The sequence below is a fragment of the Mizuhopecten yessoensis genome, unplaced genomic scaffold (assembly GCF_002113885.1).
Source record: "Mizuhopecten yessoensis strain PY_sf001 unplaced genomic scaffold, ASM211388v2 scaffold9023, whole genome shotgun sequence".
Classification (NCBI taxonomy): Eukaryota; Metazoa; Mollusca; class Bivalvia; order Pectinida; family Pectinidae; genus Mizuhopecten; species Mizuhopecten yessoensis.
Window position 1 is genome coordinate 1,373,694 of NW_018407840.1, and position 19,415 is coordinate 1,393,108.

At 33.1% G+C, this 19,415-nt stretch overlaps 1 protein-coding gene across 1 annotated transcript; it reads right to left on the bottom strand.

Moving 5' to 3' along the window:
* Positions 1-1,079: 1,079 nt before the first annotated feature.
* Positions 1,080-16,811, bottom strand: LOC110457098. Its single transcript, XM_021508198.1, has 32 exons — positions 16,731-16,811; positions 15,719-15,889; positions 15,236-15,340; positions 15,000-15,104; positions 14,471-14,703; positions 14,076-14,181; positions 13,799-13,912; positions 13,187-13,291; positions 12,663-12,764; positions 12,285-12,389; positions 11,743-11,975; positions 11,240-11,345; positions 10,589-10,693; positions 9,972-10,076; positions 9,405-9,506; positions 8,970-9,074; positions 8,309-8,541; positions 7,952-8,057; positions 7,629-7,736; positions 7,344-7,448; positions 6,792-6,893; positions 6,123-6,227; positions 5,766-5,998; positions 5,348-5,453; positions 4,692-4,793; positions 4,370-4,474; positions 3,801-3,902; positions 3,195-3,299; positions 2,817-3,049; positions 2,495-2,600; positions 1,832-1,933; positions 1,080-1,371 (listed from the first exon to the last, which is right to left on the bottom strand). The coding sequence occupies exons 1-32, from the start codon at positions 16,798-16,800 to the stop codon at positions 1,148-1,150; spliced, it is 4,149 nt and encodes a 1,382-aa protein (XP_021363873.1). The 5' UTR covers positions 16,801-16,811; the 3' UTR covers positions 1,080-1,147.
* Positions 16,812-19,415: the final 2,604 nt, after the last annotated feature.

The window sequence follows — 19,415 nt, forward strand, 5'->3', positions numbered from 1 at the left end:
CAATTTTAGTTTTCTAGTCATTTTTCCTCTGGTACAGTTGTGTGACCGTACAACGCACAAAACATAGCGTGCGAACACAGTGCATACATCGTTCACACACCGTCCGCACATCGTCGACACATGGGTGCGCACAACTGTGCGATTTAACAATCGTTCGCCCCGTTGGGCGCTTCTCTCCGCACAACTGTGCGATTTCGTATCAGTTGTATATCAAAATTACGGAATGACAAACATACTGAAGGCTTGTATGTGATAGTGTATCTGTAATTTCTCATAACAATAATCAAGATTATAAAATTTCACAACGCGTGTCACACAGTAATACGGCGACCGTTAGGCAGTCAAGAATAGGTTTTGCTCTAAGCAAAGGTAACAGAACAGGTACAATTTGATGAGTGTCCGGAGTTTTACCTGACCAGTGTCTGACACACAGAGCTGATATGCGATATCGTATGACCGTAATGAATAGTATTTGTAATTTGCATTTGTTTGCCTATAGCTCCCCTTCACATGAATTACACACCCCCAGCCTTATCAGACGAGTTACGTAATGGTCCCAGGCGAGGGGGAAATACGGTCCAGGTACATGTACAAAGTAGTTATGTTTACCTGTATACGGGATTGTGTTGTAATTGTACATGTGTCGATTAAGTTTGTTTAAAAACACCGAAAACACAATTTCTAAATATAAGAATGTATAGACAGAAAAATAAGTTTATAGATGCAGCTAGAATATAGAAACATACGTAAAAATCAAGTTTATATGCATAAACACGAAACCGTATAATTGTTAAGGCATTCCTCAATTTAAATCAACCACGACTGTAATCGCACAACGTTCGTCCATCGTGCGCACACATGTGCGCAAGCAATGATCTTCCAGCTTTTTATCGTTCGCCCATCGTGCACACACCGTTCACACGCCGTGCACACATCGTACGCACACCGTGTAACGTTGTGCGATCCCACAACTGTACATGTATATGTAATGGTTTCAACAATGCAATGGCGTTTGTTTGCTCAGAAGAATTCAAGTGAACTTGTTTACTTATCAAAATATCAAATAGACACTAGTTATAATGCAATAAGTTAGTAATGATTATTTTATTTTTCATTTTTTTGACAAAGTAAATGTTATCTATGGAGTTTAATATCCACTGTCGGGCGCAGCTTCGTAACCGCCACCTCCGCCAGTACTTCCATAATCGCCACCGGTTTGAGTTTCCCCATATCCTCCGGTATGTCCTCCACTAGTGCATATACATCCTCCGTGGTAGGCATCACCTGAGTAGTTGTCGTCACACTCACATTTGTTAGTCTTGTAGTTACAGTGAGAGTGTGGGTAGGCCGGGCAATGTCCACCACACGGATCTGGGTAAAATTCAAGTTAATGAAGATGGTTTTGATTATATATGTCTATATCTTTCAACAGCATAATACATTTACATTTTTTTTAACTGAAATGTACCTGCGTTACAGAATCTATATTGTAATATGATTCATAATCCGTCGTTTCAATATTATATACAAGCGTAAGTGATTCATATTTCAAACACTAAGATAGTTCTTTATATTGTATTTGAAATGTCTAATTTCTTGTATAGATAGATGTTAATAATTATTTTCTTGTAAGAAGATTTTTGTTTTGGTAAATATTCATTGAATAAAACATGTTGTGCAATACAACTTCATATACATGTAACAAATAGTTTAAAGTAGTAGATACATGATAAATAATCAAACATTTTATGTACTTATCTGTTGATTATGGGATAAATGAAAAAAATAACACAAATATCAATCTTTTGTAATCAAGTACGAAAATACTCACGGTCACATACTCCATTCCACTTAACGAATCCTTTGAGACAAAGACATTTCTGTGATGGTTTGTCGCAGAAAGCATTAATTCCGCAAGGTCCTCCGCATGGTACTATGCATTAAATATAATATATATTTTATTGCCGGTCTGAGTATATGTTTCTAAACATACGATCAGATTTTACTCTTCAACCTCAAAAAATGCCCTTCTTACAGGATTTTTTTATTGTTTTGTCGATAATGGTTACAGTAAGAATTGAGAATTTTTCTTTACAACAATCTGTACACACATTTAAAATACTCGAGAAAGTGATATTTTTTTGTGTATTATGTTACCCTATTAAATAATATTGAAGATTATTAAGCTGCTGCTCCATTCTATATTTTTACAATATTTAGGAGGAAAGTGTTTGACAGCATACCTAAATGTCATTTGTTTCACATAAACAAAGCTACGATTGCATTACAAGTATCACATATCATATACAATGATATTGTGACTTAAATGAACATTTTCTAATCAAAGCAAAACATGTATAATGGCTATCTCATTAATTATGTTTACCAAATGTAAACACATTATTCAAACCAAAATCCATACAACATATACCATAATCATCTCATAACTTATCAATTTATAACTAATTATTTGTTACATATCTTCATGACATACCATCATCATTCTCAATGGTGACCGTCGCTTTGTACTGAAGTCCAATTACTCCTCCCTGTGTCACTTCAGTAAGAGTGATCACAAACTGTTCGTCAGCCTCGTGAAACTAACAAAGAAAACAAACCACGTTATATAAAACTTGTTGATTTTTTAGGTCTTTGAAATGTTCTTGACAATTATTGCGTTCCTTCAACAAGCGTTACTTTTTAATTAACTTTTATTACACAATTTATGTCGTAACATGTTATTTTGATCAAATGATAAAGTTGTTGCCTATTTCATTCATTCATACGTTCGAATATGTTAATTTTAATTTGCTCACTTTGTCGTCAATAATGTGAATGGAAATATCCTTAGAGGTTTCCTTGTCTCCAAAGTAAAGAACTCCTCCGGTGTTAACGTAGTCGTGGCCACTTTCGGCGGTCAAGTCCGTAGTTTTCCAGGTAACCTTCACTGATCCAGAACTAGAGCCAATTCTATTCACGTTTACAACTAGTACATTTACGCTTTCTTTTACAGCATAGCTTGACTGGGCGATAATAAACACGCTTGGCTCTGCAAATAATGAAATCGCAAAATCTTACTGCAATGTATTAACTGATAATCTCATGGTATTGGAAAAACAAACGTAATATATGATAAAAAGGAATATATCTGACTCAATGGACAAAGAAAATAATGAACATGGTTGAACACTTACTCGTACATCCGACCTTCCCGTCACCAAAGAATCCCGGAAGGCAAACACACTGATGGGTAGTAGTGTTACATTTTGAGTTCTGCTTACACTGGCCGTGGCAAGGTACTGTTGTGTTAACAATAGAAAAAGTTGGTCTAACAGAGATCACAATCCATGTTATTTTTCTCCTTGATATTGTAGTTGTGTTATACATTTAAAATAATGTTTGCATTTGACAAAGGAGTGCATTACTTCAACATTTCCCAGTGTTTATGATTGTTTGTTTGTTTGTTTGATTTTGTTTAACGTCCTATTAACAGCTAAGGTCATTTAAGGACGGCCTCCCCTGTGTGCAAGATGCATGCGTGTAGTGTATGTGTGTGTATTTTGGGAGGCTGCGATATGTTCGTGTTTGTCTCCTTGTGATAGCGTTTATGAATCAAAGTAATACATTTCAAACATACATCGGCTTGATATGATCAAATGCCTTCATTGGACAATAATTTCGTTATAACTAATAATAGAAATATATATTATATATTGATGGAATAACATGCACATAAGTATATATTGGTAATACCAACGATATCATAGCCAACAATATTCTTATTACACACGTATACTTACGATGACAAGTCTGGTAGGGATTTCCGTAATAACCCGTCTTGCAATGACACTTGTTATCTTTCCCACAGAAGGCATAATCTTTACAGGCTCTATTACATGGAACTGTAAGACAAAACAGTTTAAGTTTAATATATGATTTTATGAGAATCTAACAACTGTGACGTCATTGTGTCTGTAATATTCAGAATCGTTTTAAAACATGTCCTTTATCGATCTACAATTCATTAAAACCTATTCATTTTCAACTTCTTACTTATTTCGTTGTATAAGCAATGAAGGTAACTAGCACTGGTTGGCTGATAAGACAATCAATTAGGTTGCAAAATTAACGTGTGCAACATATTTTATTAAAATGCCTCGTTAAACGGTTAGAAAATGCTTTTGTGTTGACAGTGTCAAATAATAAACACTGAATAATTAATGCGAACTTTTTAATGGAGCAAATGATTTATAAAATAATAATATTTAAATATTAGATTTTGTAGGACAAGAGAAATTAATTGTTATCATTTTCTATCCTTATTTTCGTGCTATGGAAGATATCCTTAACGGACATAATATTTACTCACTGTAACATTTCTGTGTTGGGGTTCCGATGTAGCCTCTGTTACAGTAGCATTGGTTGTCCTTGGTGCTACAGTATGCATTGGCGCAACATTTTCCACCACATGGAACTATAGATAATATACTAAATTGACATCATACCAAGAACTCAGCGTTAATGATAACATTAATCATATTAATAAGACAGTTTAAAAGATTCGTAATACAAAATGTAGAGAACTAGGTATTTGGTCTTGGTATAGGCATGGTAGATATTCGGGAAACATCATTGAGTGCTATTGGTATTTCCACTATCATTTTATCTAAAACAAGTACAGAGATACTCACGGCCACATACTCCATGCCACAGAATGAAACCTTTGTTACATACACATTTCTGTGTTGGTTTGTCGCAGTAAGCGTTTATTCCACAAGGTCCTCCACATGGCTCTGTGAATAAAACAAACATCAATATTCATTACCGGTTTGATGGTATCAAATTTCTTTTGAAAATATGCAGTTTAATTTACTTAACGAAAGTTTCAACTAAACGATTGTATTTCCTGAAATTCTTCTTACATTTTTATTATTTCGTGTATTTTTTACATTTTATAAAAGCTTACAATAGCATAATATATCTGTTAGACAGTAAACGATTTGCTGTCCGTTGCTTTTATGCATAAGAAACAATTTGTTTTGTTTATTTTTATACATTAGTTTTCAATCAAATGATTTTCCATTATTTTTAATTTGAATTATAAACCCCACTAGCTTTTTCAAAGTTCCCCGAAACATCCAACGCTAGTAATTTTGAAAGAGCTGATATGCATACGGTATATACATACGTGCGTTTGTATGTCGGTTCATTTTCCGACCTTACTTATGTTATGCATCAACGCATTTATCCTGTATGTTTGAATAAATGTTTTATAAGTAACATTGCCTGTTTACTTTCAAGTAAACGTACAAATTATCGGGAAAGAAAAGTAAAATATGACACTTACTGTCGTCGTTTAAAATAGTAACAGTTGTTGCTGTCAAACCTCCAAGCACACCTCCAGGCGTCACTTTTGTCAAAACTATCTGGAAATTCTCGTCTTGTTCATATACCTAAAACGATTCATAAACTACCAAATTATGTAAACTTTTATTGATTTCATGAAAACAAAAGGTTGTCCTCATAGTCGCATAGATGCTTATTTAAAGAAATGTATGGCATTTAATGTTTGTGTTGATTGATTCCATCATGCTGATTCTAATAAGTTAATAATATTATGATTTTATTTTATTCATACGTTTGGACATTTCTATCCGGTATTATTTAACAAAACACTGTTTATTACCATTTAAAAAGAATTAAGAAGTGATTGATTGTCCGTAAAATATTTTTAATCTGGATAATATAAGGTCTGTTATATTTACCTTATCGACAAAGAGATAAATTGTGATGGTCCGTGACTCAACGCCATGAGCGAAGAATAACACTCCGTAGCTGTTCAAAAAGTCATGAGGGTGGCCGGCGGATAAATCTTTTGTTACCCAACTCACAGATATAGACCCATATGTTGATCCAATCCTGTTTACTGTCACTGTTATGGTACCCGCGTCTTCGTTGACTTGGTAACTGGGTTTCGCGAAGACAAATGTACTTGCTTCTATAAAACAAAAACGTGTACGTATCACTACATGATTGCTCTTCATGTGATTTTTAAACGATGATAATTATTTTCGTTGAATGAAAAATTATTGCTTACTGAAAGAATATATTAAATGTCTTACTGTCACATCCAACTGTTGGGTCCCCGTAGAATCCATGAGCACATTCGCATCGCTGGGACGAGATGTCACATCGAGCATTTCTCTTACACTGAGCCCTACATGGTACTATAAAATCACAAAAAGCACACATTTATACATTTATGAAAACACAATCATCCAAGATTAGCATTATACTCTGAGCTTTTATGAGATTTACATATTTTCGTATGAGAAATTTTACAGACATTTTAAAAGTGCTATAGCAAAATCAAATGTATATAGACTATCTTGCCAATAACAGCGTAGAAAGTGGTTTACTTAATTGTTAAGAGATGGATGTTAAGGTCATGTTTGATGGCAAAAATGGACAACAACTATTGTATGATAGTATACAAATTGATTGTACAATCTAAAGTCAAGATTCCCATTCATTTGGAAAATAGTATCAAACTTAACATTATGTCCCTCCAAGAATGTTTACATTAACAGTAAACTAAATAGCTCTAAACTCTATTACAAACAACCATTTGTCTTTCTTAAATATAAACATCTGTTGGTGTTCCTATTGCAATATCAGCATGTTAGATAAAAACATTGACGAATTCTGTATTTTAATTCATTATTTATTTAATTAAATAGCGGATAATTGTAGTATAATGTAATCTTAATAATAAATTTAATCCCACTTACGTGTACATTCTACGTACGGGTTTCCATAGTAACCTTTCTTACAGCAACACTTATTATCAGGTCCACATTCAGCATTTATTACGCATGCGCCTTGACATGGTTCTGTAAAATTGGTATTAAAGATTGTCAACAAGCACTTGGGGAATACTATCGCTAATGACTTTATGAAATATATCGAAAATGAAATCATTATTTAGGCCTAACAAAAGCTTCATTTATACAATAGAACATGCTACAAATTCTTCCGTGTTTATCTATAGTGACACATTTCTGCCATCGATTTACTACTTCTGAAGATAACTTGAAAATATACAGAATTATTGCATGTTGTTTGCAGATAATGTTTCCGAGACAAAACTGATATAAATAGATGACAAAGCAAAAATAATAAATTATAATCTTTCCAAAAACTACATAATTCGAAAGTCTTTTGTCGATTGCAAAAAGATACCACTATAAACATTAATTAATATATCAGTAACAATCGCTCAATTGTCTGTTGTCAGCGGTGATTAAATCTACAATTCCTTTATTGCTTCGCAGACAACTTACTATAACAGGCCACAGTTCCGAGTCCAAGGTATCCTGGTTTACATTTACATGTATTATCACCCCTGTCGCAGTATGCGTTATTACAGCATCTTCCACCACATGGCGCTGTAATGAATAGCATTAAATTGTTTAAGTTGCAAAGGATTTTTTTTTATCATTTTGACAAAATAGTGGTTTGATTTAAAATTTCTACTAACCATTTTTCAAGTTTTTACTGGCGCTATAGTACATATATCTAAACCTTCGATTGTCAATATTTTTACATTTCTGTGAAGTGATACGTACGAACACATCCTCCATGATAGGAATCCAACAAGTAGCCCTTGTCACAAACACACTTATGAATGCGTAAATCACAGTGGGCATAATGTCCACATGGTCCACCGCAAGTATCTGCAAAAACCAATGACATACCTGAGTGTTAAGGTGTATATATATTTAGCAAGACAATATCGTAGTGAGAACAAATCCTAAATTGGAATTAATGAAATAGGTAGATATAAACTTAAACGAAGTTATCATTTTTCATAATTTTGCTTATTATGAGGATTTGAAAGTACAGTTCTAACAATGTTTTATTATAGGTACATATGATACCTCCTACATACCGTCATCATCCTGGATAGTAATGGTTGCTGTCACCACTTGTCCTAGAACACCTCCTGCGCTTACCAATGTCAGAGAAACAGTGAATGACTCCTCTGTCTCGTAAACCTGAATAAGAGGAGTCACGTAAACCTGAATATAGTCATATTACAATTTAATGAAAAATGGCATTTCGTATAAGATGAATGCTTTTGACACCTAAATACCGAAAAAGGAGAGACAAAAAAGAAATTGACAACAATATTTGTCTAAAGCATCAACTTTCTCTTTACATAATTTCATTTCTATTAACACACTTAAACGAAGAACGATTGTAACATGCAAGATATGTACGAACGTGTCATTCGAAGCTATGTTACCTTATCGTCGAGGATATGAATCGTGATGGTCTTTTCAATTTCACCGCTTGCGAAGTAGAGTATACCACCTGTGTCACCAAAGTCGGACACGCGTTTCGCGCTTCCCTCTACAGTTTTCCAATAAACAGAGACGCCCTGTGAACTCGATCCTTTCCTGTGGATAGTTACGTGGACGAGTCCGACATTTTCCTTCACAGTGTAGACAGATTTGGTAAACGAAAAAGACCCTGGAGCTGAAAATGTAAGGTACAAGTGGTTATAAAAAAGACATCATCGAGCATCAAAACAATAAATAGCTTGCATATATTGTATCGAGGAGTAAAATTATTAACCTTTACATATCATAAATAAAGATGTAAAGAATAGAGCTTTCTGGTGGTAAGTTAAAGAAATAAAAAAAACATTAAATCGCGCTTAATCCAATGCAAATAAAGCTGAACAATAGAATACATCATGGCGCATTTAATCTTAATTATTTATATCTTAACATTACTCAGTCACTGGGTACTTTGGTTTGTTTTGGTTAAGTATTGTTTATCATCCTATCAACAGCTATGGTCATTTAAGGACGGCCTACCCTGTGTGAAAGATGCATGCGTGTAGTGTATACGTGTGTGTTTTGGGAGGCTGCAATATGTTCGTGAACTCATTGTGTACCTACTTGAACATCCCTTGAGTGGGTTACCGTAATAACCACGTTTACAGTAACATCTATGGTTCGAGAGATCACATGCGGTGTTGGCTTTGCATAGATTATAGCACGGCACTGTAGAATATACAAAAAGATAAGGAAACAAAAGTACGTTGTCATTATCACTTTAAACTTAACAATCGCTGATGGAATAACAGTATCACGTTTGTCAGTCATGTATATGGCAGTAGCTTTTTTAGATTATAACAATAGAAGTTAACTTACCGAAAATAGTCCGCTATATTTCCCTCCTTGAATATTGACAAGCAAGCATTTTAAAGAAGACCAACAGGCTAAATCATACACATAAGTATATATATGTTATTATTCATTTTTTACACAGTCCTTTATCTTAATTTAACAGAATTGAACTAAACCTTAATTTATTTTAACAAATATACTTACAATGACATCCTTTGTATGGACTTCCGTAGTATCCTTTACTACAATAACACCTATTATCTTTGGCGCAATAAGCGTAGCTTTTACAGGCAGCATCACAAGGTTCTGTTGAGCAAAGTGTGTTTTTTCTTTTAATACAAAGATAGTTATACATATGCGTTACTTTTTGAAACTAGAAATAAATTGAGATGAATTTCAACATAACAATTATCACAATTTGTCTCATATATATGTATATTATAAAAAGAAAAATTCTTAACAACGAGTCTTTAGTACTTTCATTTCTTCTAGGAGATTCTTCAGACTCCTAGTCTGAAGAATATATATATATATTTAATGTATATTTGTTTTGTTTTGTCGCATTTCTAATACGTTATAAAATAAAATATCTATTAACTCGCCAATTATTATTACGACGGTTATGATTAATATGGAAAAAAGGACAATGTAGTGATAAGGCACAAATGACTCTTTATAAATATCTTGTTTCGTAACACCTTATATTTCTACTTTTGTCGATGATAAAACATGACGATAAATACAAGCTTACAAAGGCTTAGAAACACTTACTGCTGCATTTCCATGTTCCTATACCGATATACCCAGTTCTACATTTACACCTGTTGTCAGTAGCATCGCAATAAGCATTGGCACAACATTTTCCCCCGCAAGGCACTGTAACCATAAAAAAAACGTTACATATATCACGGCACTTTAATCAATAAAATAGCACACTATTACAATTATTGCATACAGTGTTGCTATTGCAGTTAGGTCATACTTGTTCCTATGTATAGCGATGTGTGCCCACGTGACATAAGTGTTGTTTGATCAAGGGTTGTACCTTCAGGTCAGGGCAATACCTATCTAGTTTTACTGCAGCAAGATAACAACATAATATTTTTAAATGACAATTTGTAGTGTCAAAATCAAACATATTTTACTCCTAATACATATCATGTCCTTTTATATTGTCTATATCAGGTTTTAAAATCTGGTCACTTCTATTACATCATATTAGTACGGGTAAAATCTATAGCTTTAAATTACTTTTAACTCGTAAGATGCAGATGTGATTGTTTTACTCGGGGTTTTGACATGAGATAAAAATGTAAGATATATCACCATTGCATAAAAGCATTAGTTTTTTCCTATTCTTTGACATATATTGTAACATAATGACGTACGTGAACAACCTCCATAGGAATTTGGTATGTACCCTTTGATGCACACACATCTCTGGCTAGGAACGTCACATCGAGAGAATGGCTTGCATGGTCCGCCACAAGGAGCTGTGAACACGAAAGTGGGAAGTGTAATATAGAAATATGAACATATCTCCAAGTATTCCTTCTTTCGAATTGATTTCTCTGACTTTTATTTATTTAAAATTTTATCTTTTTACACCGATCAACTTACATGAAAATGTCATCTTTCCACCATGCAATCCTAGCGTATTTTGCAAATAGTGATTAAATGTTTTAAATAATTACTGCAAAACCTTGTAGATAACAGCAGATCATTGAAAAATAATAACTATAGTTATAAACAAGTACTCTTAGAAAGGAAATAATTATATATAATCACAACAACGATTGAAAGCTAGCTCATACTTAACTATTTAAGTAAGTCGTACAGTAAACCAGAAAAAAGTCAATTCATTTACGGTCATATTTAAAAACAATTCTGTTTACGTTTAGGTTTGTGATATAGGACATTTCCGAAACATATACTGCTTTTTTATATTTATATATTAAGCATGAGGAACATCGGCATTGCTTAAAAGTACATTATCGGAAAGTACCTAAATGTTAGAAACAAAATTTAAAGCGACTTACGGTCATCATTCTTGATCGTAACAATTGTCTGGAAAATATTACCAAGTACTGCACCCGCAGTGACATGAGTCAGGGACACAGAGAAGGTCTCGTCCTTTTCGTAGATCTATATATAAAGTATATATGTTGTTTCTGCTGCTTGATAGCACACGATCAATGTTCACAATGCATAACGAACACATATGTATATTACGCATTTCTACAAAGGTGTAAAACTAGGTTAGTTCTTGGTGAATAATAGCCGTATCATATAAATTTCAATTTATTTGTGCAATTTAATGAACATGGTTTTTATCATCAATGAATCTAGCGTCTTTAATATTGTTTCTTATTATTATTGATATAATTTATACATAATTATTGGCAAAATGAAAGATGCATATATATGTAAACATACGTTTCGCGTATTTCTTATGTGTTCTTTGATTCCAACACATCATTTGTATTATTTGTTAGTACAATCAAATATTTATAGCAAACAATTTAACAAACTATAAAATTACCAAGTCGACGGTGATTTCGATGCTGATGGTTTCGGATGTCTGTCCGCTAGCAAAATAGATATATCCATATTTGCCAATATAATCACTGCCTTGAAGAGCTGTGATGTCGCGGCTCTCCCATTTAACAGTAACAGCGGCATAAGTGGATCCTGTTCGGGTCACCGTTATGACGACAACACCAACATTTTCTACTACAGAGTAGGTAGGACTTGCAATCACAACCACACCAGGTTCTGTAAAAATAATTCAAGTTTACTTATAAGGATATCAATGTTTTATTGAATACTTGACATGCATGATGTAAAAACAAAAGTCAAATTTGACTAATGTAAATGTTTTTTTTATTGTTGACCTTAATAAGACATATTGAATATATATTGCCACAAAGGTATATGTGTGTCAGAATCGTAAAGATATATCTTAAAATTTACAAAACTCTTGAGTGGATTTTTTAATTGTGTACGCAAGTAAACAGTTGAATCTGAATTTGCATACATTGTAACAAAAATATGGTCAAATGTAGAAATTATATTCACACTTACTGTCACAGATTTTGTATGGGTCGCCGTAGAATCCATCATTACAAGCACATTTTTGGGAGGGGATATCGCATCTGGCATTGATTTTACAATGACCGTGACATGGTGCTGTGAACATGAAAAGGCCGTAACAGGCAATCATTTTATTTGATGAAATGAAAGCAACATAACGCTTCTGATCATATTTCTGTGATATATTTAGCATAACTGAATGTCACCCTAAATAAATTAGCAATAGTTTACACATGCAACAAAATAACTAAAATTTCTAAAACAAAATACAAAATTATATCTTTTTTAATATGATACCTTAACAACAATTCAAAACTGCGAGACAAGAAAACATTACCTGATTCTCAACTACATTCAACAAGTACTTACGATGGCATCCATCATATGGATTTCCGTAAAATCCTTTATTACAGTAACACTTGTTGTACTTTCCACAGTAAGAATTGATTTTGCATGCGTCCTTACAGGGCTCTGTCAATGAAGAGAAAAGATCAAGAACATACGAAAAGTTTATCAAAATCGGATATCAAAGACAAAATCGATTAACAAGGAAGAACTTTGAACAAAGTAATAACTACATGAAGACACTTTAAATGAAAGAAATATCAATTGATTATCCAACTCGATTAGATAAGGAAGAACGATCATTTTATGCTTGCATACAATGTTATGGTAGCATGACAGGGGCTACCTACTGCACATGTTTAATTTCTGGTAGAATTGTCATAGCGTTGAAGCACCAAGACGCTTGTTACTTACTCAGGTTAACGGATTTTCTTCTAGCTAAATCGATAGAGCACCGATCGGGAAAATATTAGTCCTTGGTTCGAGTCTTAGCGAAGGGACAGGGAAATTTATCTCTTTTGAACATATCATTAAATATTTTAACTTACTGTAACATTTAACTGTTGGTACTCCATAGAATCCTTTGTTACAGTAGCATCTATTGTCTTGTTTATTGCAGTATGCATTAGTACAACAGCGTCCGCCACATGGTTCTGTAATTAAACAGAATTTAAACTTATATATACAGCTGCCCTTACAGCTCTCTTGCAATCGGGTTTTCATTGTTGTTCTAGTTAACAGGTTACACATTAAAACATCATTGGAGCATTGATGCATGTGTTTGCCAGCTCTTAAAACAATTTTGTTTCATCGTCCATCATTTATTGTGTATTACATTCAGTGTAGTCAAAACTTTACAACTGCTTTTCCTTACATAATGTTTTTCAACATTGTTTGAGGATGGAAAAACCGAACCGATTTTTTACCTAGTCTTTATTTTCGAAAACCATAATGAAGTTAGACCCTCGGCGAAATGGATTATCCTAAGTTTAGAGTGCTTAAACGTACATGGTTAGAAAAGAAATGTATTGATCATTGATCATTTGGAAGAAACAAAAGAATGCACAAAGGCCTAGCAATCTATCCTTTTTGTGAAAACATAGCAATTATAATTGGTAAAAGGTCCTACTAGGAATTCACTGAGGAAAATGAAAACTTACTGACACATCCTCCGTGATAGCCATGATAGGGATCTAGAATATATCCGTCATCACAGACACACTTTTGGGACGGAACATCACAGTGGGAATAAGGTCCGCATGATCCACATGGTTCTGTAGAAAACAAATGATTTCACATAAATAAAACAAAATATTTCACACAAAAAATCGCCCTTGTTACGATACAAAAACTGATTTACCGAAAATTTGAAACCACATATTTGCATGCAAATTTGCTTTGTCAAGTATACTACTATATGTATGAAAAATGCCTTACTGTCGTCGTTTGTAATTGTGATCACAGCCTCGATCGGGGTTCCCAGAATGCCTCCAATACTAACTGACAACAGCGTAACTTTAAACTTTTCGGCCTGTTCATATTTCTGGTGAGATAAAAAAAATGTATTTTTGTCCGTTATGTATCAACTCCTATACAACCATTTAACTGTTTAGACTGAAAACTTTTCTTTACTTGTCTCTAGTTGTTATGAACTTTTCATACAGTAGGCCGAATAAGATTTGAAAATGCATTACACTGCAGACTTGGTGACATAAAATTTCACATTATCTAATTGTTCCGTTTTTTATAACCATTGATAAATAATCCAATAGCTTATCAAATGAGCGTTACATTTCCTTTCATTGTTTAAAACGGATAGCTTAATACTTTACCTTATCGGAAATAATGTAAAAGGTGATGTATTTTGTGTTCTCGCCGTTGCCAAAGACCACCACACCTTTATTGCCAGAGTAATCGACGCCATAGGTAGCCGTCAAATCTGTGGTTGCGTATGTCACAGTTAATACGCCTACACTACTTCCCTTTCGCAGGACCTCAACTTGTAATTGACCCACGCTTTCAGAAATAGTATAGACAGTTTTTGTGAGTACGACGACGCTCGGTTCTATAAAACAACGTCAAAGATATAAAACATAAGGAAAGAAAAATGGGGTTCATCGCGAGAAAAATGTTCGTAAAGTGCTTATTAATTACGTATATGAAATTGCAACATGTATTTGTTATGGAACATATGCCACACATTAAAACTGATCGATGTAGGATGTATATGAGAACAGAAGTCATTAACATTTATTTAGAGGAGTGGAGTATGATAACAAAAATCAATCAAATATAGTCTACATGCAGTGATATATACTTCGATAAAGTTGAAGACCTTCTCGTATCAAAAGTTAAACTTACTGTGACATAACACTGCACCATTTCCCACGAGTCCTGTGTTACACACACATTTGTTGGTATCTTTATTGCAGGTGGCATTGTCCACACATTTTCCATAACAAGGAACTGCAAGGGAAAGTAGTGCATTAACGTATACTCTTATACACATTTTTTTTTAAAATAAACAGAAAATTCAATTAACACCTGTCTGACAAATATTTAGGATACTTTTGTAATACAAGCTTAAGTGTACTTACGATGGCAATCGGTGTAAGGACTACCAATGAAACCAGTTTTGCAATTACATTGGAATGTTTTCACATTGCAGTATGTATTTCGTCCACATTTATCCCAACATGGTTCTGAAAATAGAAGTTGCCAACGTATAAAGAAATTCATAATATGGAAACTAGAAAAAAAATAACACTGCTTTAACTAATGACAACAAATTATAATATAAAATCAGATTATATCACCATAAGATGAAAAGACAAATATTTCAAACATAACACAAATAAAACATTTTGCATTTTGATATATTTCTTTTTTAAACAGTAACAATATATGTAACAGCATTTTGTAAAAATAGTGATCAGACATATAATTATGAAAAAGGAACATATTTGTTTATGTCAACTTATACCTAATTGTTTCAATAGTATTTTGATAAAAGGAAAGCATTCTGAAACAGTATCAAGTGCAAACACTTGTTACTATCGAAACATATAAATATGACTTACTGTCACATGGATGTGTACTAGCACCGGAGTAGTTAGGTTTACAAACACATCGTCCATTTATTAGGATGGCATTATCACAACACTTCGTCTTTGTTCCTGCGGGAGGTAAATAACCTGCTGACGGTGGAGCATAGCCCTCTGGTTGCGGAGGAGGAGCATAGTCTCCGGCCACTAATGATATGATACAAGGAGTTATTTTTATTCTTTTTTAGAAAAAAATAAACTGGAACAGTTTTAATATAATATATATTGTTTTCCTGTGATAAAACTAAAGCTGCTACGTTTACCTTATATTATTATAAATATGAAAATATGTTGCATCAATTTAGTCTACCTTTTGTCACAGGAAATCATCAAAAGAAATCATATGAAAATTAAACCATGATAAGCAAATATATAGATAAATGTAGTCCCCTTTTAAAACAATCTATAGAAGCTAACTGCTTCTTGACGTTGAATATAATTTATTATCATCTTAAAACATATTCAACAATAAGTTCTATAACTCTGTATCATATTCTGATCCAATTTAGCTGTAAAAGCAGCATGACAATGCATTGCATGGCAATGAATGATGTGTGATAATTGCGTTGCAAAGCAAAACAATAAATTCGCATATGAAATTACTGCACGTTATGATGGACAAAATGTAAACAGTAAACAGATATTTTCTTATTTTTACTATAAAAGCACCTATTTTAGCGGACAAGAATTTTCACGTATTATGGAATTTGAACAGATTAGCACTTTGATAAATTGGCGCACGGACACTATCTTGCATACAAAACTATAAGTATATACTTTAAAAAAGCAAAAGCAAAATTTAGCACAACGTTTAAAGCAAATAACGTTTTTTGTTTCATGTACCATTGATTTTTAAAGTAGTGTTTCCATCAGTACTGAATTATAGTGTATATACAAACAGACAAGTACAAAAATAATGTATATATTTTAGAATTGTCACTGAAATATCATATACTAAAATATTTCAGTAGATTAGGATCATACTTACATGATGGCGCAATCAGTGAGAGAGCGCAGATGAAGATACAAAACCCCATGGATGGTAGTTGGTGTGGCATCTCAACTAACAGTGAATGCTACGCAAAAGGTCTTCTACAGTTGCTTTTTTATACAGAAAAAAAGTTGCTCTGCAGCCAATCAACATGCCCAACAGTAACATGTGGCGAAGGATTTGACACACCTTTTGTAGTTAGCACATGTTCATGCCACATTATGTCTATGGTATACCGTATCAAATAAATGTTATTTAAGACATAATCCTTAATGTACTTCAAAACCACAATGTGATGTGAAGTCAGTGCTTTGATGTTTAACAGGTGTGGTAATGTAAGCGTACCTAAGCAGTGCAGCACATAGTTTATCCCGTTTACGTTTAAACACAAATACACATCATATTATTGACTACCCTATGTCTCTGTATGAACTAACTTTGTAACAATAATCGATATAAAATATCTCATATTTTTCTCATAACGCAAGGTTTTCACTTTCCTGCAAGAGTTTTTGTTGATTTCTTAGTGATGTATTGATCTTAAACTTATAGTTTGCTTGTAAATGGCGAACAAGCTGGGCATAATTTACTGCTATTTAATTGGCCAAAATCAAGCGAGTTGTTTGATGTGGTTTTGTCAATAGGGTATCATATTTGTTCAAGTCAAAAAAATGGTTTATAATATGTTATTCAGAGAGATGTGATGCCTTTATATATACATTTTATATATTAAATCATCTATAACAATATTGCTATTTTCTGTACAATACAATAGTAAAATAACAAAGATGGAATACGTTCAGACTGAAAATGTTGTAGATTCTACTTCGTATAAATGAAAAGAACTTTACTCAACCACATCCTAGGAAAGTGTCATAGAACCACGAAAGCTTGTACCAACGAAATAATTTGAAAGCTTCATACCACGAAAGAAACTACACGTACATTTTCTGTTATGCAGTATCGGAATGACAAATATAACATTTTGGCCATTCAGAAAAGTACTCTTTATTCACGTCATTCAAAGACAAAGATTTTCAGTGTAGATAATGTTAAATGAATGTTGTTATTAGGCATATCATCATATGGCGCCAAAAATTAGCTATAATGACCCCAGCGTTTTTGATGCGGTAACGTTTTCGTCGTTGTAGGTAGTTCTGTACACATTGTATGGTTTTTCGTTTGATACCATATATATTTCACACGTATGGCAAACAAAAACGGATTTTTTCACTCGTGGAATAAATATAGTATCCGAGGGTAAACAGTTAAATATCCTAAGTAACCATTAATCACTCCATGAAAAACAACAATGGGGAAAACGAAATCAAGAAAAAACGACATAAAAGAACTATAATAAATAATAAAGCCAACACATTGGTAATCTCTTTTGTATTTATCCACTAATTTAATCAACATATTAAAACCTATTAGTTTCAGTAGAAATAAAAAAAAATCATATGTTATGGCACTTAAAGCCAAGCTATTTCAGGTAGATGATACAATAAACATTAACTTAAAAGGATAATTGGTAACCTTTTGACATACACTAGTGGTTTTATTAAAGCATGTTATTTGAATACATTATTATTAAACTAATAGAACGTTTCATGAAATATTTTCATTTGCGTTTTTATTCATTTGCATAAAAATCATTTTAATAGAAATGTATCTTTAGATTTCTGACACATATTAATATTATGAAACATGCATTTTTTTTAACTTGCTATGTTAGGTATCTGTTATAACTCAATCATGTTTCTCTCACAAAGAAGGTGTATACACTTGACGCAAATATTGTACCAATATTGACAATCTTAAACAATATTTTCTACTATTAATTTAAACCGTATCCTGAGTAATGAATACCGGTAAGCTTTTTCGATAAAAAATATATTGCCCTGTTTTAATTTGCTGTAATTACAAACTCGCCCTCATTAAAGCGAAAAGGCGAAAAATTAAACTGGGGCGAACTTTTCTCGGTGTACACTCCTCATTTTAACAGACAATCACATTGATGAATCGGCGGACTCGCATAATATGCAAAGCAAAAATATAAAGGAACTTCAATTTGCTTGACCAAAACATTAAAAATGCGAATAGCGCTAAATTTAAAGTACCGCTTAAACATATACGCGCTGAGTATTGTGGTACTAATTGGTAATTTAAGGTCGAATTCTGTGATAATCGTATTATGTGTAGGACACGATAAGGGAAGGACAGCGATATTGGTGTACGTCATCACCTAGGCAATGAGCCGTACGTGTTTATAACAGCTGTCTCAAGAAGACCGGTGTTATAACGTGTTGTATATTGTTTCCATCAATGTAACATAGTCAATCGTGAAATCGGCAACTATTGAGGATAAACGTGCCGTGCGTTTAGTACATCAAATATGATGTATTAAAGCTATATATCGATGTATTAGTATAGGATTTCACTTGTGTTCAAAAGAATGAATCATATTAGCAATATCATATCCCTATAAAACATGTTAATTTTATGAACAATGTTCAGAACCCTAGACCAATACGAACGGATCATTTATTCCGTGGATAAACACGTTTGACTTTTTTATGTAGAAGTACTTAAAATAACGCATTTTTTTTGAAGATATGTAGAAAATAATATCTATTTTGAAAGGGAAGTATATTACATTCTCATTTATGACATTTCAGTAGT

Coding starts and splice junctions, on each gene's coding strand:
- LOC110457098 (XM_021508198.1), bottom strand. CDS start 16,800: ATGCCACACCAACTACCATCCATGGGGTTTTGTATCTTCATCTGCGCT. Junction 12,390..12,662: donor TCCATATGATGGATGCCATC/GTAAGTACTTGT, acceptor TCATGTTCACAG/CACCATGTCACGGTCATTGT. Junction 4,794..5,347: donor TACTATTTTAAACGACGACA/GTAAGTGTCATA, acceptor TTTTATTCACAG/AGCCATGTGGAGGACCTTGT.